The 21,995-nt window shown below is 35.8% G+C and overlaps 1 protein-coding gene across 1 annotated transcript in view; it reads right to left on the bottom strand.

Annotated features, from left to right (window-relative positions):
• The window catches only part of LOC150095293 (uncharacterized), a 590,931-nt gene that overhangs the window by 481,073 nt on the left and 87,863 nt on the right, over positions 1-21,995 (bottom strand). Inside the window, exon 10 of the mRNA XM_090410639.1 lies at positions 8,290-8,417. Coding sequence (XP_090266765.1) covers positions 8,290-8,417 — 128 coding nt within the window. The remainder of the gene's footprint in view (positions 1-8,289; positions 8,418-21,995) is intronic.

Below are 21,995 nucleotides of genomic sequence, written 5' to 3' on the forward strand. Positions count from 1 at the left end.
GGCAGATACTTTTCCAATCAATTTGGTGTAGGATGTTAAGAGCTAAGTTCTCATAATCTGAGAGGCCTGCTTCACCAAAATTGTTATTAGTACCACAAGACCTCATGGAGTCAAAGATTACATCATACAAAAACCTGGTATGGTTTTTGTATGATGTAATCATCATACAGCTCATCATTCCATGTCTTAAACACACTCAAACTCCTTGCAGACACCATACTCTCAGGCAAGGCATTCCAATCATTTACAACTCTGCACAAAAAAAAACCTGCCTCTCACTCCCCTACTCACACCCTCTTTATACAGTTTCCAGGGATAACCTCTGGTTCTCTCCCGATCTCCCACTATTTTCTGTAGAACTTCTCCAGCACTGATCCTATAACAACCCCTTACCAACTTGTAGGTCTCTATCACATCTCCCCTCTTCCTCCTGTCCACCAGACTCTGCAAATTACATCTTCTCAATCTTTCCTCATACTCAGCATTCCAGAGGTCAGAAACTACCTTTGTCAGTCGCCTTTAGACCCTTTCCAACATCTCTTCATCCTTCCAAAAACCAGGTAACCAAATCTGGGACAATAGTCCATGTGTTGCGTAATCAAAGCTTTATACAACAGAACAAGAATCTTCCTACTTTACAAGTCAGTGTCCTCTGCATCATTCCCAGAAGCCTTTGTGTTGTCTTCACAATTTTGGCTGTGTCCCCTAAATTTTAGATCCTTATCCATTATCACCCCCAGATCTCTTATTTCCTCCACCTCCAACAATATATCCTCACCAAGCATAAATTCTGCATTCCATCTTTGTTTTCCAAATTTTAAAACCTTACATTTTGCAATATTGAACTCACATCCCCATTTGTGTGCCCAATCACTCAATTTATTCAAGTCTTCTTGTAAGGCCACAACATCTTCACTACTCTTCATGGTTCATCCCAACTTTGCATCATAGGCAAACAACTGAATATCTTCATCCAAATCTTCACCAATATCATTAACATTCTTTTTTACTTATAGGGATTGTACGTCCAGTTTCACCAATATAAGGCAAGTTGTAGGTGCAGTAGATGCAATAAACTCCAGGATATGCCAATGGGAGGAGAGGATCCTTAGAGGAGTTGAATATGTTTTTAATTTTATAGGTGGTTTAAAAGTGGCATTAAGATTATAATGGTGTAGGATTCTATTGATTTTTTTGCTCCTGAAGTATCCTCAGGACTGAGGATACTTCAGGAGCAAACTTTCTTTGCTTACACTTGGATAAAGGATTAAACTAAATTTATTATAGTCTAACCAAGTGAAAAAAACTTCCAATAAGAATGATTCTGCATTCGTTCCGTTCGGATCTATCAAGTGTGTGTAACAATGTCTGCATAAGTAAGGAACTAGACAAGAACACAGATCTGCAAGTTGTCGAACTGTGTCATGCAGACCACAGACAAGTGTATGCAAAAGGACATGCAGACAATTTATTATGTCTTTACACAAATGCAAGGAGTATCAGAAACAAAGGAGTAGACTTTGTTGCCTTGGTTGGGACCTCATGTTGTAGGCATTCGTGAGACTTGGCTATAAGAAGCAGTTGTACTCTGGTATTGAGTGCAAAGAGTACAGTATTTTTAGGAAGGATAGACAGGATAGGAGAGGAGGGGGAATGCTGCTAATGACATCAAATGTCTTGAATCCAGTTAGCGTTGGGACCTATGACTCCAATAGTAGTAACAAATTTTCATGTGGCAGTGAGTTTGAAGCCATTTGGTGTGATGTGTAGTCTAACAAGATTAAATACACAGTGGGGTGTTGCTACAGACCTGGTGAATTGGTTGCTAATGATGAAGAAATGCATCAATAAATAAATACAATGGGTGCAAAAAGAGTAATCATAATGGGGAACCTTAATTATCCAAACATTACTTGGGTAGCTATGAAATGGCATGAGAAAAATGAAACTGAATTTATCTACTTCTGCAAAACAACTTCCTCAAGCAGCATGTGACAGAAGGAACTCGAGGAATAAGCGTGTTAGATCTTATTATAGTGTCAGAAGCAGTTTCAATTTGATTATTCTGTCTCCGTAACTATTTTGTCTCCAGTTGATGATAGTGATCATGAGTATTCACTTAAAAAGTGGCGAAGTTTATCAATGTTCTATTCAGGAAAGGTTACATGCTAAACTACAAAACAGGAAATTATGACCACCTGAGGGTATTATTATGATCCATATTAAGTAAGGATCTGGTGATGCCCATTTTTTGAGAAGGATGATGGACTGAATTTTGCTGCATGCAAAGGCAAGTTCACAATGAACAGAAGTTATAAATACTCCAGAAGAGGTGTAGGAAAAGACGATATCCATGAAAACTAATTTTCTGTCCTTTTCTTTTCACATTATGAAATCGGTTGGATGCAGGCTGTTAATCTTGATTAGGAAGGTAGGTGGATACGCTTCAGATTCAAACCAAATGGCAAAAACATCACCACATAGCATACTCAAAAGGAAGGCTGCAGTTGTATAGAGGAGAATAAGAATATTCAAAGTAAAAATCTTCAAGATATCCAAAGAAGAATGCAGGAAGAAAGGGGATTCTCCATAAAGTACCTTCAAGCAGTCCTTATTTACTAGTGTACCTCTTGCTGACACTCTCCAGTTGTTATCACAGAAGTTCCCAAAAGACATAGTCAAACTGTGACTTTGTTATGCACTCAGGCTACTTCATCTGTAGAAACAAACTATTCAAATTGAACACATTTTTGAAAATTATGGAGACAACTACCATGTTTGAATAAAACTTTAGTTTAATATAACTAAAATCTACATTCTAGTTATATTAGATTTTAGTTATATTAAACTAAAGTTTTTATTCAAACACAGTAGTCTCCATAATTTTCAAAAATGTATTCAGATCACCATGTAAGCTTAAAAGAAAGTATACAAATTGAAGGTACTGCTGTGGGGGAGTCCCCCTTTCTCTTACATTAGAAGACTCCTTATTCTCCTGAATACAACCACAACCTTCCTTTGGGTATGATATATGAATGATTATTTCACCTTTTTGTCTAAATACAAAACAATGACTGAAATAATCCTTAATGGAATGAGGACCTTCATTCCTCACTCCATTGCCAACTCCTATCCAAGCCATAGTTCTCTAAAAATGTGCCTTTAGAGTTCAACATAAAAATTCAGCATATATTAAGTAACTCAAGTCAAAAAAAAAAAAACCTTAACCTACAGCCTGAAACAAGAATAAGAAAATCAGCAAGAAATCAAAAGCAGACTGTGCCAGGGTAATACACAATAAACTTGCCTCCTGCTCAAACTGGCTGTCAAACCTTCCTTGATAAGAATGTCTGGGCATAACTTCCACTCATCCTCATTTCCTTCTCTCTCACGTCCTGATTGCAGTACATTATCACCTAAAGTTAGATCTCTTGTAGCTTTGATACTAATTAGGGCTCCAGAGACAAATTATATCCTTCCTGCACTCAAAACCAGTGTCCTCCAGAATTAACACCCATCCTGTACTGCCTATATTACTGTTATTTATACTCATCTGGCATCTACCCAATAGAAGGAAATCAAGCCATTATCCTATCTCCCTAAAAAAAGGAGTAAAGGTCAGCCATCAAACTATTGCCCCAGTATCCTCACCTCAATACTCTTGAAAGTATGGAGAATATCAACAGCAACCAGCTTTTTACTAACTGGAGATCTCTCAGAGTGATCACCAACAGGAGTTTTGGTATTCTTGTTCTACAGCAGACCTCCTTGTTAATCCTAACTATCTTTGGACACAGGCCATGGAAAGCAATAGACAAACTCATGTAAATGGTCTCAATATTTTCAAGGCATTTGTGTCTGGCATCAAGGCCTTCTCACTAATCTACCATGTTATTGTCCCACTCATTTCATTTGTGATTCAGTTATCTTTTCTCTCTTTCTCTCTCTTGTTATTCATTGTGTATAATTGTGAATGGATGATTTCCTCCCCTCAGCTCTGTATGCTCACCCACTCTCTCCTTCCTACATCAATGATCTTCTCTCTAACTTCAAATCCTGTTCATAGTTTTTTAATGACAGTTCTTTTCATTCCACTTCTTTCTTTGAGAAATAGCGTAATACGCAAATGATTCAAGCTTCAAGATGCATCCATGCTCGTTGAGGTTGGGAGTATGGTTGCATTAATTTACCAAAGATCTGGGAGACTATCATTTTAAGACCTGACAGCCTGACTTCTCTAAATTAACTCTATGGTTACCTGACCCATAGAGGATGCCATTTAAGGACATTAGTTCTGCTTTGAGTTACAATTTAAATCGTTTTCCTCAATTACTTAGTGTAGTGCTGTGTGTCTATCACAGTGATAATTGTGCTCTGATGAAGCTGGGTAGAAAACAATTAAAATATTAGTGAGTTTAATAAATTTGTTTTTTTCCTCTCTTCGTATTGTTTATATTATAAAACATTATTATGAATCATCAATGACACTTAAGCCTTTCTCTAAATAAACATAAACATTATCACATTCTTAAGTATATTCTTGGGTGCCCAAATTGCTGTTTATCTTAACTAACATCTGTCCTTATCTTTAGCCAAATGCATTATGCCAAACCCAAACCTGTTTCTATGACAATGGCTTCTCACAATTTAACCAAACGGCAACAAAATATGTTCAGTGTGGAGCCCTTAGTATTCAGAAAATGCCTATTGTGCTGTACACCTCTATATAATGATCATGTTTCCAGTCATTCTGCAAATAACGGTGCAGATGTAGTACTCGTGTGGTTCCATCTCACAGTGTGTGATGTGCACAAGGGAAGATCCGGGAGGTCTCGCACAGCAACAAGTCCTGCTTCCTCAGCTATGGTGTTGAAACAGTTTACATGCTGGCCACAAAGTCAACCACACAATGTGCACGTGAGACATGAGTTAGCATACGGAGCATTCTTAAAGCAACTAAATGGAAGTTTACATCCCAAGATTATTACATGCAATGAATGAAGATGATCCTGATCAAAGAATGCAGTATTGTGAGTGGTTTCAACACATGGTAGATGAGGATGAGGAGTTTGTGAGGAAGATGGTTTGGACTGATGAAGCACAATTTAAGCTTAATGGAACCGTGAATCAGCATAATTGTGTTTACTGGGCTCAAGAAAATCCAGGCATTCATGTGGACAAGGCAGTCAATTTACCAGGGCTCAATATCTGGTGTGGATTGTCATCTAGGTGTTTAATAATAAGGTCCATTCTTCTTTGAAGGTACTATTACCAGTCAAGTGTACCTAGACATGCTATGCACATCCATTTTATCTGCATTGATGCACTTTATGGGAATGATCAATTTCTCTTCCAACAAGATGATGCACCACAACACCACCATCGAGACGTGAGAGCTTACCTCGATGAGAGTTTGCAGGGACAATGGATAGGACAAAAAGGTGCAGTTGATTTCCTCCACATTATCCTGATTTAACACCTTAGACTTCTACCTATGGGGAGAACTCTAAAGGATGTAGTGTATCGCAGAAAACAAGCTACACTGGTGGCCCTTCAGAAAGAAATCGAAACGTCATGCGCAGCAATCCCACTGGACACTTTTGGCCAACGTTGCCCAAACAGTAGCCCACCGCAATAATAAGTGTCTGGACGTTAATAGAAAACCATTTTGAGCACATCGTGTAATTGTAAAAGTCAAAGGGTAACTTGTATTCATCCCTTGATGTCTGTATAAATTTAGTATTACAATTTTTATACAGGTTTTTTCTTTTGATATGCTATACATTTGCACACTATATACTGTATAGTGTGTATACGTTTTTTTGATCGACTCTGTATTTGGCAAAAATACAAAAGTACAAATTTTCAACAAAAAATAAAAAATAAATAAATAAAAATTCTTAAAAAGTTTACTTCATGGACTGTTTGCTTGGTGAAATGAATCAATGATCTGATGATAGTTTATGTGATGGTTCATTTTTTATGGCAACAATTTCTAGGCTTCTTACAATGCAATGTAATTATCATTGTCATTATACATATACATTTGTTTCTGGATTTGCTCATGTTTGGCATAATTCTGATCTAGTTTCATTTCTACTACCTAGAAAAAGTGGAAAAAGTTTGTCCTCTGCTTGTAGATCCATTTCTAATTATTTGGTATCAATGATATTTGACACGGTCTTTCATCCCATAAAACAAACTGGACAGAGAACACATCATCATTATTATTATTATTATACAGGCATCTCATTGGAATCCAAAGACTCATTGCCCGAGACCCAAGCTATCATACCTCTCCTTGAACCTATTCACAGACAAAGCACTCGCAACAGACTCTGACAACCCGTTCCACTCATTCACAACTCTCCAAGCAAAACAACTAGTTCTCACACCCCTACTAACCACACCTTTATTCCACTTCCAGGGATGATGCCTTGTTCTGGTCCCTCTAGCCAAGTGCTGAAACATTTCCCCTGCATCTATCCTATAAAACCCTTTAAGCAAATTAAATGTTTCTATCATATCCCATCTTTTTCTCCTATGAACCAACTTCTGCAATCCACACACCCTCAATCTATCCTCATAGGGAACATTCCACAGGCCACTCACCATCTTGGTCACTCACCTCTGAATCCTCTCCACCGCTTCCTCATCCCAAAGAAACCAAGGAGACCAGACTTGGGCACTGTAATCCAGGTGTGAGCATATCAAGGCCTTATAAAGAGGAATAACAACTTCCTTATCTCTACTTTGTTAATGTTTTCTTTAATAGCCAAATAATCTTTATGGGCTACCTTAGCAATGTCCTAAAAACTTTCTGTTTACCATCACCCCTAAATCTTGAGCTTCATCTATTTCCTGGAATAGTGAATTCAATTTGATACACAGCTTGTAATCAATTTATCCTAGAATGCATAGCTTTACATTTCTTGACATTAAATTGACACCCATTAAATTTTGTAGATACTGACAGCCTATTTAAATCATCCTGATGCTCTCTACATTGCCTTGATTAACTATTACTCTACCTAATTTCACATCATCAGCAAACAACTGATTTCCTTTCAGGTTATTTCCTATATCATTTATGTACAAATTAAACAGCAATGATCCCAGCACTGAACCTTGTGGCACACCACTAGTCACCTGTTTTTGCCTCGATTCTGCCCCTCCATATACCACTTTTTGATATCTGTCCAGCAGCCACTCTCTTATCCACTTAACCAGTATCATATCTATCCCCCATTTGTTCTAATTTGCATAACTTAGTACCATGTGGTAGTCTGATATGTGATTAATAGGCATAATACAGCCTTATAGCCCAGCCTTGGCTGCTTTGGCCATAATTGAAAATGCAACAACTTTCACATCTGTAAGCTTTTCACCAAAACACAGAATTACATTATTCCTTAACAGTGATCAAAAGTACTCAATCAATCAACATTTAGAAAATGCAGTTATCTGAATGGGGATACTATAAAACTAAACTTCAGCAAAAGATTTGAAGAGCATCCTTCAAGCATGTCCTCTAGGAATGTTTTAAAAAGTGGAGGAAATGCTGAGAGCAGTACATTCAAAGTTGGACTATCTGGTAATGGGGGGGGTAATCAATAAGTATCTGCTTTAGCTTATAAGTAAAAATTAAATGTAGGTAATTTCTGAATGTATTTCACATTTAATATATGTATGATATAGGTACAAATCGAACTCTCCAAATAGTTATTGTCTCCTTGCTAACCTACATACTGGGAAGATCAAAATCCCACTGTGACATGGATATTTGTGAATGCTTTCATTGTAGATGAATATCATTGCCATCAAGAACAAAATCTCTACAAGTTTTGTTTATTGGAGGTCTGAAATGGTTTGAAAAAGTTCTTTGTTTGATTTCTAGGATGAGGATTTCTTGATTATTGAATGCTGAACCATTCTTCCATGGATGGGATTCAAATAAAAAAAAGCAAAATTTCAACCACTTTACAGTAGTGTCCCCCCCCCTTATCTGTGGAGGATACATTGCAAGACATCCCTTGGATACTTGACACCACGGATAGTACCAAACCTTATATATATTTATATATAAGGTTCAGCATATATGATATATGATTATATATAATATTTTATTAGAATATATATATCATAATTATAATATTATATAGATTATATCATACTACACATATGATTAAATTCCATAGGGTAATATAACTCAAATTATATTATAGACAGAGTGAAAATTCATTCTCAGTATAAATGACCACAACATAACAAACTACTCAAAATACTTACCTTCTTTATTGACTGCTTGTGATATATCAATCTTTAACTCATGTGCCAATGTACCCAACACAGAAAAGATGACACATCCTGCTAGAATGCTAGTAAACGTATCCAATACACTAATGATTATGGCATCTCTAGAAATATACATAGTAGGTAAGTATATAATGCCCTTTAAGCACAAAAGGATACAAATGCATACTTTCAACTAAAATGTCCAAAAAAATTATTATTATTATTATTAAAAGAGACCTCTATGAAGTCAGGAATTCATCGAGGGAGGCCATGCTATTTGCACCAGCTGTCATATCTGTTCTTGAATTCATTAATTCATGCTACTTGCACACACAACATCCAATGGCAATTCATTCTCTATAAGTCCATGGATGCCTTCATAAAATGAAAAATTCCATTTACTGAAATTCTATATAACTGTTTCAGAAGTTTGTAAGTCTCAATCATATTACTCCACTTTCTCTTGTTTGCTAGTGTCTGCAGCCTACAAATTCTTAATCTGTCTTCATAATCTGTATTCCACAAACCTCATATAATTTTTGAAACTCTCCTTTGCACTCTTTCCACTGTATCAGAATCACCAAGAAAACCAGGAGACTAGACCTGGAAGCAATAGTCCAAGTCAGGTCTTACCAAGGCTTTGTAAAGAGGCAAAATGACTTCCTTATCTTTGTATGTCAAGGTTTGTTTCAGCATTGCCTTTATTCTCTAAGTTGGATTTACAGTTTTTTCTATATGACCCTTGAACTTCAACTGCCTGTCTACTAAACCCCAAGATCCATTCCTCATCAGTTTCTTCAAGCATAATCCCACCAATATAATATGACATTGGATATCTAATGACACCAAAGTGGATGACTTTAAATTTATTAACATTAAAACGATTGCCATTTTCACTTGCTCACAATTCCAGTCTATTCAAATCATTCTGTAAGTACTGCATATCAACAGCACTCTGAATTATCCTACCTTTCTTTGCATCATCAGCAAATAGTTGCATGTCAAATCCTTCCCAATGTCATTAATGTACAGATTGAATAACAACAGACAAAGGACTGATCACTGAGGCACACCACTGGTTACCTTAAATCTTGCAGATTCATACCTGCCATATATAACTTTGTGATATCTAACAATCAGCCATCCCCTTATCCATACCAATAGTTTATAATCCAATCCCATATTCTCCAATTTATGCAACAGTATTCCATGCTGTATTCTGTCAAAAACATTAGCAAAATCCAAAGGTATCATGGTGTAACCATGTCCCTTGTCTAACTCAATGGTAACATTATAACAGAATGTGAACAATTTGCTAAAATATGACCTTCCCTCAGTAAACCCATACTGTTCATTGCAAAGTAGAGATTCTCTACTCAACACAAGGGTGTTGCAAGCCATAACCAACTTTTCCAAAATCTTCACCACTACTCCTGAGATAGTGATTGGTCGATAGCTGGATACATCGGTCTTTGCAACACCCTTGTGCAACAGGATTACCATACATTCTTTCCACTCCTGTGGAATCATCCCTGTTCTGAGACTCACATTATATAGCATAGTCAAGGGAATAGCCAGTTCAGATGAACACCCCTTTTAGCATACGTGCTGATATTTCATCAGTTCCTATTGCAGAATTGTTATTCAGTTGGTTCAACAGCTCTAGTACTTCCTCCTCATCCGCATGAGTTTCCTCATATGGTGAAAAGGTAGCAGTGAGTTCAGTGTTGCATATACCAGGTCGATAGCTTTTAGCAAAATGGCTGCTCATTAGTTGAACAATAATTTATGTGTCAGTCACCTGCATACCATCTGCATTCATTCTTTCTTTTACTTGCAGCATAATGATAGAATTCTTTTAGGTTTTCTTTAACTTGCAGAGCTAGTTTCTTTTCATACTCATAGTTTTCCATACAACACTTGTGACCCTTCTGTTCTGCTGCTTATAATTATCGTAACTGACATCATCCTTTTGCACGTGATATTCCTTCCGCATCATCTCTTTCTTATGAATCTCTTGCTTAATTAGATTACACATCCATTTCATTCCTACTCTATTTATTCTTCAAACTTTAGGGACACATTCTGATAATGTATCATTTAAGTGTTTTTTAGACACTTCCCATCCACTGTTAATATTCTTCCCATCCAATAACTAATACCATGACAGAACCCACATACTCCTCAGGTGGCCATAATTTCCTGTTTTGTAGTTTAGCACGTAAGCTTTTCTGAATAGAACATTGATAAACTTAGTCACTTCCTAGATGAGTATGCATGATCACTATCACCAAAGGGAGATAGTGAATATCTCCCTTTGATGATAGTGAATAGTTGCATCCTAAATTGAAACTGCTTCTGATGCAATAGTAAGATCTAACACTCTTTTTCTTGGAGTTCCTTCTGTTGCATGCAGCTTGAAGTTGTCTCACAACAACTCAATAAATTCAGTTTCATTCTTCTCATGCTATTTCATAACTACCCAATCAATGTTCAGATAATTAAAGTCCCCCATTATGATTACTCTTTTCACACCATTGTATTTATTTGTTGATGAATTTCTTCGTCACTAGCAACTGATGTTCCAGGTCTTTAACAACACCCCACTATGTATTTAATCTTGTTAGACTCTACCTCATTTAGGTGGATTAAAAAAAAGTATTAATTAGAAAAAGAAGAAAATTCATAAACTCTCCTAATTGAAATGGCTTTTTTTTTAATATTTTGCTCATAGCAATCGACATTGACAGTAAGATGTGTTACACATGTATCCAAAGTAGTGACTTACAAAAGTGTTTTCTCTTCAAACAGGCGGATTCAAACTGTGCCATGAATTTTCTGTCTTTAGGTGCAAGGTGATTTTGGTGGTCAGGTGTGAGACTAACCTAACAATGCTTACTGAAAGCCTGAAGTACATGAAAAGTCTCAGGTTGTTTAGTTGTCTCTAGAAAATGATTAAAGAATTACTCCATAGTATGAAAAAAAAATGTATGATAGATTTTACAGTATTTCCTAGATAGAAGTCATATAAATAAAATAAATAACTGCAGGCTTTAAACTTAGAAACACACTATAGAAAGACTTCAGTTCTAAAAAGTAAAAGTAGGAGATGAAAGAAAAGAAAGATCTGTTTTGCTGAGATTCAAATTGGAATGTATAAGGATAGGCAACTTGCTGTTATCCATCTTAACTATTATAAATTATAATAGAGGATACAAGACATTCTTACTTCCTCCTCAACACAAACACCCTCACACACATATCTAGGTATTTCCTTATGAAAGATTCTAAACAGAAAACATTACAATCAGACTCCACTAAAACCCTCCTTCTGTCTACAATACTCAGATAACATGTTTCCTATTTGGTCCCTATATCCAAGAAGACAAAATACATTTTACTGCACCAATACCTTAGAATTAGTTTTACTATTGAAAAAGAAAATAACTACAGTTTACCACTTCTAGACACACTACTCAGTTGAAATCCTGGAGGAAAATTCTTAGTTGCAGTCTACAGAAAAACCACTCAAATTAACAAAGTTGTACCCCACCTTGCCCTCCTTACAATATGGAATTTTTAAAGCCCTTTTCAAAAAGCAGAGCAATTTGTTTTACTGAGGAAGTACGTAAAAAAGAAATAACTTTCCCGGGAGGAAAAAAAAATACCTTTTCTAAAGGCTCATTCAAAATCAAAAGCATTATAGCATCATCCTGTGAAAATAAATCACTCACCCAACAAATACAGATCATAGCAATGCTATCATATATATTTATTCGTATGATGTAAATAACAAAACATGCAGTACAATATACTGTCATTTTAAAAACAAATAGAATTAAGAGTCATTTTCAAAACCAATGAAATTAAAAGGTTATATTCATATTAGTCAAATAGTTCATAGCTTTGGGAGTAGCACTCAAAGTCTGATTTATCTCCTGAATATGCTCTAAGATAATACTGGGTCACAATATGGTCCACAGTTTGTCTTTGAGCTCCACAATCACAATGTGGGGATGATCGTTTATCCCATTTAAAAAGCATATTCGCATATACACCATGACCAGTTCGTATTCCATTAAGCTGAGTCCAGGATTTTTGTGGAAGGTTTGAATGAGCATCAAAACTTTCGTGTAATTTGTTGAGAAAAAATTTTATAATATCATCTGTCTGGCTCTCCCACTGTTTTTGCCACTTTTGCTTCCAGTCGAAGTTAGATTGTAATAGTTGTTGGGCTAATTGTAATGGTGTATGTCTCGATCTCAGTCATTGTACACTCAAGTCTGGGAGATATAAGTGTATTGGTAAGACTGTGTTCTCCAGGATTTTCTTATACTCCTGTAAGGGAGCTTTAGTCCTGCACAGACTTGGTGGAACAGTATTTCTAAGAACAGGGAGCCAGTGTGGGCACTGATTTAATTGTGTTGGAAATCAATCTCATTGTATTATTTAGTTGGTTATTGACAAGTTTAACATCTGTGCTATTTAGTGACACTTTTGGGAAAATTCAGCAACAGAGAAAGTTGGTCCGAGAGCTGTAATCCGTAGATTATCAGCTGTTTCTCCCCATGTCGTGCCTATTAGTTTCTATATTATGTTATTACAGGTCCTTAACTTAGCAGCAATGCTTGTTAGGTGTTGCTTATAAGAGAGCGTGCAGTCCAAGGTCATGCCCAAGTACTTCAGAAACTTATTGTGTCGTAGTAAGCATCCTTAAAGCAGATATGCAAAGTGGCATCTGCCATGTGATTATTAAGGTGATAGCTTGATACTTCTGTTTTGTCTGGATTGAGCTGGAGCCTCCATTTTTTGTAATATTCACCTATTGTTTTCAGATCTTTTGTATCTCTTCAGCCTGACTGATGTTTTTGTGTCAAATGGCAATTACAGTGTCATCAGCATAACAGAACTTGCATGAGATGGTAGCGGGCAAATCATATGTACAGGGTGTTCGGGATAAATTTGACAGTTTCGTAAGGAAAAAGAAAATCTTCTTTGTATCTATTAAATTTAATGAATTGACAAAAAAACATTACAGGCAGAGTTAATTACAATACTATCAACAAGATTTACTCAAAATAACCACCATTAGCATCGATCACAGCTTCAATTCTGCTTCGGAACCTCGAACAAGCTGATGCTACAGTCTCCCTGGGAAGGGCCGCAAAAACTGTTTTAATTTTATCCATTAACTGGGCTTTTGTATTACTGGAAGTGCGATTGGTGTCTTTTTCAACTGTGCCCCATACAAAATAATCCATGGGGTTAAGGTCTGGGGAGTTTGGAGGCCAAACATTTGGACTGGTGAAGTCGTAGAAATTTTCAGACAACCATTTTTGACTTTTCCCAGAGGTGTGGCAAGGGGCCGAATCCTGCTGCCATACATACGGCCTACTATTGGCTACCCTTGTTATCCAGGGCTTGACTACAGTTAGCAACTCCACGAACAAAGCCCGAATTCCAATGCCAGGGTTCTTCAACACCTGTTCCTGCAGATTTGCAAGGAATTCTGCTGTACGAACGCAATCAGATCGTCTGCTAGGGATCTTTCTTCTTGCTACATCCTCGTAGTCACCATTGCAAGTCTCTAGTTCATGCCTGATTGTTTTTACTGTATTCAGGGAGCATTGGGCAGCAGTCGTAATATCCTTATTTTGATGGCGGGCACGAATCATCATGATACAAGTTATTCTCTTCCATGATTCAGGTGGGTTCCAGCTATCCATCCTTTCTGACATCTTGTATATGAATGAAGAAGGGTCCAAACTTTTAAATGAAGAGAAGTGTGTGTTAATACATGTAACTTACGGAAAAATATAATTAATTATAAATATGTCAAATTTATCCCGAACACCCTGTATATAGATTATAAAGTAAGGGCACCAAGACTGACCCTTCTGGAAGACCATTATTCAGTTTTCTTTGTTGGGACATTTTATTTGCAAATATGCCTTGAAAGAAATGTTCTGTGAGCATAAAGGAAATTAAGTGCACAGTCCATTTACATGCAACAATAATAAGAAATGTATATATAAGACCTTCACACTATACTGTGTCACAGGCTGCTGTTTGGTCCAGGAAAACAGCTCATGTTTTTTTCATCCTTCTGGAATCCAGCTTCTATGTATGATGTCAAAGTGAGCACTTGATCATAGCAACCATGTTTTTCTCTAAAACCAGCTTGTTCATTCAGGACATGTCTATAACTTTTTGCCTCCTGGAGCAGTTTTCCAGGTTTAAGATTAGCAACTGATTTTGATTTCTTAAACTGGCTAGGTAGTCGGGCAGCAATAATATATTGGAAAAGAATTCAGAAAGCCATTTTATGTTATTTGGCCCACTATTAATCAGAAATTTAGGATGGATACCATCGAAGCCTGGGGCCTTGCCTGCTTTGACATCTTTTATAACATTTTTTACTTCATCTATAGTAAAGATTGAGGCATATTGTGAAAAAGGAGGAGCATTTGTTTTTAGTATTCTAAGTCCTTTCTTAACTTTCTTAGTATGTTCATGGTCCCTAGGTGCTCTTGACATATTAATGATTTGATTAGCTATTTTCTTCAGGGAGGTTGTTATGTTTTTTCTTTTAGGTAGATTAGTAATAAATTGAAGCATAAATCAGTTTTATTCTTGTCAAAAAGCTCCAAGCACTGTTCAGAGATTTTCATGCGAATGCATTTTTGATCTGCTGTGAGCAAGCACAGCACCCATCTCGCGCAAAGCTTTATCATATGCAATTCTTCATGCAAAATATATCCTAAACGTGCATTTGAAATGCCTATAGTCTCAGCAATTTCATGCACTTTGACTTGCCAGTCATCCAATACCATATCATGCACTTGATCAATGATTTCTGGTGTTGTTACACTTTTTGGACGTCCTTCACATGGATCATCATCAAGGCTGGTACGGCCATGTTTAAACTCGGCAGCCCATTTCTTCATTGTCAAAAATGAAGGAGAAGAGTGCCTGTAAACTTTTATGAACTTTGAATGAATTTCTTTTGGCATTAAACCTTCTTTTACAAAGAATTTTATAAACGCACAATACTCAATTTTATCCATTTCAAGGGATACAGACAACACTTTTGCTTCAGACAGCTGTATAAAACAACCACTTGATAAAATGACTTGCAATTTCACTTGGATGCTTATGACAGATGTACCAACTTAGAAAAAAAAAAAAACCTTGCCGATAGCGTTGCCATCTATGGTCAAGGCCGAGAACTTTTCAGACCACCCTCGTATAACAATAATGTTTAAGAATGAATATAAGAATAATATTCAAAAATGGATTTAAGCATTGCTAATCATAGATGGTAAAGTAACCTAACAGGATGGAGCATAAAGGGTGAGGCAAAACAAGTATTTCAAGAAAAATAGCAAGAAAAAGTTCCCGAAGAAGGCCAAGATATAGGTGAGCTGATATAGTTAGGAGTAATTTAGAGATCAAAATGTAATAATTAAGAGACATGAAAACTAAGAGAACAGTTTGGAAAAATAATTATTAGAAACTAGTCATGAAAGAGTAATTTCATAATCATCATCATCAAATTCCTGACATGTACCCTCAAGGGATCTACAGGATATGACACTACTACATAAAAAATTTACATCATTACTAACTTCCTATCTACAATTTTCCTCCAAATCAGTCTGTTACTTGTCAAGACTCCAACATTACCAGATCTTATATTTCTATCGTCTAAGACACTTTGTACCGTATCAATCCACCTATATCTTGGTCTTCCTCTGGGTCGTTTTCCTGCCAACTTGGCAGAGAACACTTGTTTTGCTAATCTTTCCTCGCTCATTCTGTTTAAGTGACCATACCACCTGAGATTAGCGCTGCTAATGCATTCCTGGATACTGACAATGTCAAGTTCTTTCCTAATATTCTCGTTTTTAATATGATATTGCCATTGATGCCATCTGTTCACGCCTCTAATCTTTCTCAGGACTCTCATATCTGGAGTCTCTAGTCTTTGGTCAAGTGTTTTACTTCTGACCCAGCTCTCAGATCCATAAGTTAAAACTGGTTTGAACACTGTCTTGTATACAGCTAATTTAGTGTTCCAACTAATTTCTCTCTTATTCCACATAAATTTATTCAATTGACTTTCCACCATACCAGCTTTGCTTATTCTGTTGTCTCTATTTCTATATTTAATTTACCATCTTCACTAAAAATCGTGCCTAAGTAGCTGAAATATTTTACTTGTTCCACAGGTTCTCTGTTCACAATGCAGTTGACATTTTCAACGATTCTACCTATTTTCATTGTCTTTGTCTTTTTATTGCTGACCTTCATACCACATCTATTACAACAGTTATTCAATTTAGTCAGGGAATCTTGCAAACTTGTAGCGGATTTATTTAGAAGTATAGCATCATTCGCATAAAGCAAAGAGCTGACATTAACATCTTCAATTCTGATGTCATGTTTAATACCACTTTCTTTCATAATGTGATCCATATAGATAATGAATAACAGAGAGGATAATGTACATCCTTGTCTCACACCAGATTTAACATTAAATCATCTTCCTGTACTTCCTTCAGTAATTTTACAGTAAATGTACAATTAGTAAATGACAATTCAGTAAATGTACAGTAATTCCATTACACTCATAATACCTCTATACACCTGATTAGGACACACAGAAGAAAATGATGATGGTGACAACAAACACTTCATAACTATGGAGCTTCTGAGAACTCCCTAAGGGAGTAATCATGTTCAAAAATACCCAGTTCATTTACAAAACCTACTGTTCTTGCATCAAGCCGCACAAAGAACAAACTAGCCAGTCATGAAATCCTAGAAGAAAACTGCATAGTGATGTAGCCTATAAGAGAAGAAAAATCAAGTTTAACCATGCCCATTACACTTATATCAGCCATTTAACAGAGGTAATAAAATTTATGAAAAATTTTCTCAGACCATCATATTAAAGAATAAAATGGAATTATTTATTACATGTACCTTTAACAGGAATAGACATCAAATTTTACATATGTGGGAATCACTTATTAGATAACGTAGTATCTCAGACCTAAACTGTACAAGCAAGCAAGCAATGTAAGAGCTAGTATAATTTTTGTAGGATGTGAATAAGACTATTCTGCATTCCATTGTTAACAGCTCATGTGCTACACACTGATTACTCTTCTCATTTCTTTATAATCCAAAAAAAAAAAAAAGAAACAAAAAAAACAGCATTATTAGGTAATAAATGATGCATACCTAAATGGTGGACTCAGGAAGTTAAAGAAGCAGTCAAGGAGGTGTATTGAAGGTTCCTAGCTAGTAAGTCGACTTGTGCTCTTTTTCTCTGAGAAAAGAATACAAAGAAAAACATTAAACTAGCTAAAGAGAAGTCATGGGAAGACTTTGATAAGAACATAGAAAATAAATATCACAAGGGTGGAAAAATATTTTGGAGGCAATTGAAAAAGCTTAGAAAGGGAGGAAAGAGTACTGAAAAAGGAATCAGAGATGATAGGCAACATGAAAACTGAAGATAAAATTATTTTAGATGTCTGGAGTAATTACTTTGAAAGATTTGCTAAATGAAACAAGCAGTAACAGAATGGTGATAAAAAAAAAACTCAACAGGAATGATCAGGAATACATATCAATACTTGAAGTAGAAAAACCATCAAAAAGCTGAAATGTGGAAAGCAGCTGGGGTAGATGACATTCAACAAGAAATGCTGAAATATGGAGGTATAAAAGTTTTACAGTGCCTACACTGCATAATTCAGAATGCCTGGTCTGAGGGTCAAATTCCAAATTGGAGTAGAGCTCTCAGAGTATCCATCTATAAAATAGGAAATAAAACTGAATGTGAGAGAATTACAGAAAATTTCTCTGCTGAGTGTTTCTCATAAGAGATTTATGGAAGTATTCCTGAGAAACTGTTAAGAAAAATTGTGGAAAGAAAGTTTGGAAAAGAACAAGTTAGATTCAGACCAAAAGAGGCTGTAATCGCATTTTCACTTTAAGATAAATGGCTGAGAAATCATGGGAATATAAAAATGACCTCGATTTAAGTTTGGTAGATCTGGAAAAGGCATATGACAAGGTGCCAGGAGTAAAGTTATTCAAAATGCTATAGTTATAAGGTATAAATGGGACATTATATCAAGCAATACTTAATCTATATCTGAGTTATAAATCAGCATTTAGAATTGAATGAGGCACAAGCATTGTACCTCAATGGTTTGAGGTACAATCAAGGTGTAACAAGGGTACACATTATTTCCACTATTATTCATTATTTATATGGCTCACATTATGAAGGAAAGTGGTATTAAATCTGATATCAAACTTAGTGATATCTTAGCTCTTTACTTTAGGCAGATGTTATACTTCTGAATAAATCCAGTACAAGTCTGCAAGATTCCCAGACTACATTGATTAACTGTTGTAATAATTTTGGCCTGAAAATGTATACATACGATGAATTTGATATGGAAATAAAAAGACAGACAATGAAAATAGGCAGAAACAATGAAAGAGTAACACCAAGTCTCAGGTGGAGTGAGGTAAAGCTCACTGCAACTGGACTCATGAGGAGTGGTGAATCATGCTTCACCATCTGACAGTCTGATGGACAAATCTGGATTTGTTGGATGCCAGGAGAATGCTACCTGCACAAAACTACAGGGTGTCCACATTGAACCTCCCTAGTTGCAACGAATGGTAAAAAAATTGAAATGCGGAAATATGTAAGGTTTGAGTTGTTCAAATGTTCCAGGGACTCTAGAAATTTCATCCAGACTTTTTTTTTTTTTAACATAAACTTGGTGATTTCGAAACTGGTCAATACACTTAAGTAGTAGTAACACATTGAAACTTGTTAAAACATTGTGCCAAATGTAAAATTACTTTCGATGATGGGGAATCTTAATGCTGCAGCATATAATGACATTCTAGTCAATTCTGTACTTCCAATTTTATGGCAAGAGTTCAGCGAGGGCCCTTTCCTGTATCAACACAACAATACCCCCCATCCATGAAGGAGGCCTGTGTAGGAATGGTTTGATGAGATGAGTGCTGAAGAACTTGAATGGGCTGTGCAGAGCCGTGATCACAACCCCATTAAATACTTGTGGGATAAATTAAAATAATAATTGTGAGCCAGGGAAAATTGCTCGACATCAAACTGCACGAATACTCTTCTGGAAGAATGGAAAGGAAATATTATAGGAACATACTAAAATCTAGTGGAAAGCCTTCCCAGAAGACTGAAGGCTGTTACAGCAAAAGACAGACTAACTCCATATTAATACCTTTCATATTAGAGTGAGAGTTGGGATAAGCAGGCATCTGGATATTTTTGATCAGATAGCATATATAATTCTGATTACTAACCACAGTTAGTTACAATAAATACAATAGAAAAATGATAAATGGCATAAAAGATATATCAATGTGGACTGACTGGGAGTCTTCAGTTGTTTGCAGATGATGCAAAGTCGGGAAGAATTATAAGTAGCACTGCTGATGATAATTCCCTTCAAAAAGATTTGAATAGACTTCTGACCTGGACAAAGCAGTGGGATTGTAGTTTTAACATTAATAAGTGCAAGGTGTTGCATTTTGGAGTACAGAAACATAAGGCTGTGTACTATATTGATGGCACTGTACTGCAAGAAGTGGATGAGTTTAGAAATCTGGGAGTGATGGTTGACAATAGAATGAAGTTAGAGGGCATACTGCAAATGTTGCATTGACTGCACATTGTAGTGCCACCATGATAAGAAATACACTGGTGTTAATTTAAAGAAAATTTATTATATTTAGAGATGTTTATATAGAAAGGATATTATCATAATATTAATCCTACCATAGAGATGATCTCTGTTTCTAACAATTAGTTTTTTAATTCTGAGTGTACCTATATGTGCACAAGGGTTCACTCCGATTGGTGCAATGACCTTAACTCTTTCTTTCAGAATCCAAATAATCACTGACTCAAGACCCAAATACAAAATAAACACATTTAATAAAACAAAAACAATATATATATACACTTCAAACAATATTACATAACTAACTACAAATTAATTGGATCCAAAGCCTTTTAAAAATAAACTTACACTTAAGACTAGACTAAACACTCTGTTTGCACAATGACAAAATGTTCATAGCCAGTTTCTTTCTCTGTCAAGGCCCTTTTCCGAAGATATATGACTTTATTTTTCATTTTCACAGGATCCTTTTTTATTATTCATGTAGCACACATTAAATCTTCTTGACTTAATTCTGTCTTCTTTTTAGTAGAAATAAGTTAGATCCGGCATCCTTAATACAGATGAAACTTCCTAATCAGAGTTTTCTCGAACACGCCTTTAGAACGTAAATAGCAACTTCTTTTATTCACTACTAATGCTTATTGACAGCCTTAACTCTTCCATTTAAAAAAACTTACAGTTCTACAATTCCCTTTTCGGAATCTCCTATAAATCTTCCAATTAGCGTTTCCTCCCATATTCCTTTTAAAACACCTATAGCAATATTTCCCTTTTATTTATCAATACTTATTCCACTTTGAAAGTTAATAGTTCCATGATTCCTTTTTCAGGATATACTATTAATTTTCCTCCGACTATCGCATAAAAAAAAAAACTGAAGTTCCTCTGAATCTAAATATCCGCTGGCCTGTGTTCTAAATTCCTTCCGAACCCTCTCTTGTTTACAGCCGTTACTCAGATACCGAACGCTTTCCTTTTCAGCTGTCAATCACACATCAAACTTCTTGGTGAGCATGTGCACTCCATGAAAGTGGCAAGCAAGAAACTAGGTGTAATGGCCGGCACATTATCTCCGTTAGCGACAAGAGAATGTCTTCATAAAACACAACTTTTGATAATTTTAAACTACAATAAAATTCCTTTAAAGTAACACAACTATTCAAATCTGGTAAGTACATCAATTTTTTAAAAGTTTTACATATCGTTTTTGACAAAACAAGTGCAATAACAGGCACATCGCAAGTGATAGACAATGCGTGTTATAAAACTAAAACGAACAAACAATCTAACATAAACAATTCGTAAAAATATTCAGAATTTTAATTATGATTATTTTTACACTGCCATGTAGAGATAAGGAGGTAGTTGTGCCACTGTATAATGCACTGGTGAGACAACAACTTGGACTACTGTTCTCAGATCTGTTCATTTGGATTTCACTGTAATGTGGAAACACTAGAGGGGGTCCACAGGTGAGTGACTAAGACAATATCAAGCCTCTGGAATGTTGACTATGAAGAGAGAGAGATTGAAGGAATGTGGATTGCAGAGTTTTGTGAATAGGAGGAAAAGAAGTGATATGATAGTGATATTTAAGTTAGTGATGAGATTTTATCAAATTAATCCTAAGGAGATTATAAAAAGAGTATACAAGGTGAGAAGAGAAGATCCCGAAGCCATCCATGGAAGTCAAGTAAGAAGAAAGGTGTGAGTAGATTTTTTAAATGGAGAATTATGAGTGAATTAAACACATTACCAGAATATGTTTTTAATGCAGGGAGTGTTAAGAATTTTAAGATTTGGTATAATAAATATGCTTTAAATGAACCTCTCCTATGATGAGTCTGCCAATTTCATTAAGGGTGTAATAATAATAAATAAAACACAAAGTCTCTCCTTTATGACTAATATTATTTTTTCACAACCATGCATTAT

The sequence above is a fragment of the Typopeltis vanoorti genome, chromosome 20, assembly GCF_054136105.1.
Source record: "Typopeltis vanoorti isolate ZY-2024b chromosome 20, IOZ_Tvanoo_1.0, whole genome shotgun sequence".
In the NCBI taxonomy this organism is placed as follows: domain Eukaryota; kingdom Metazoa; phylum Arthropoda; class Arachnida; order Uropygi; family Thelyphonidae; genus Typopeltis; species Typopeltis vanoorti.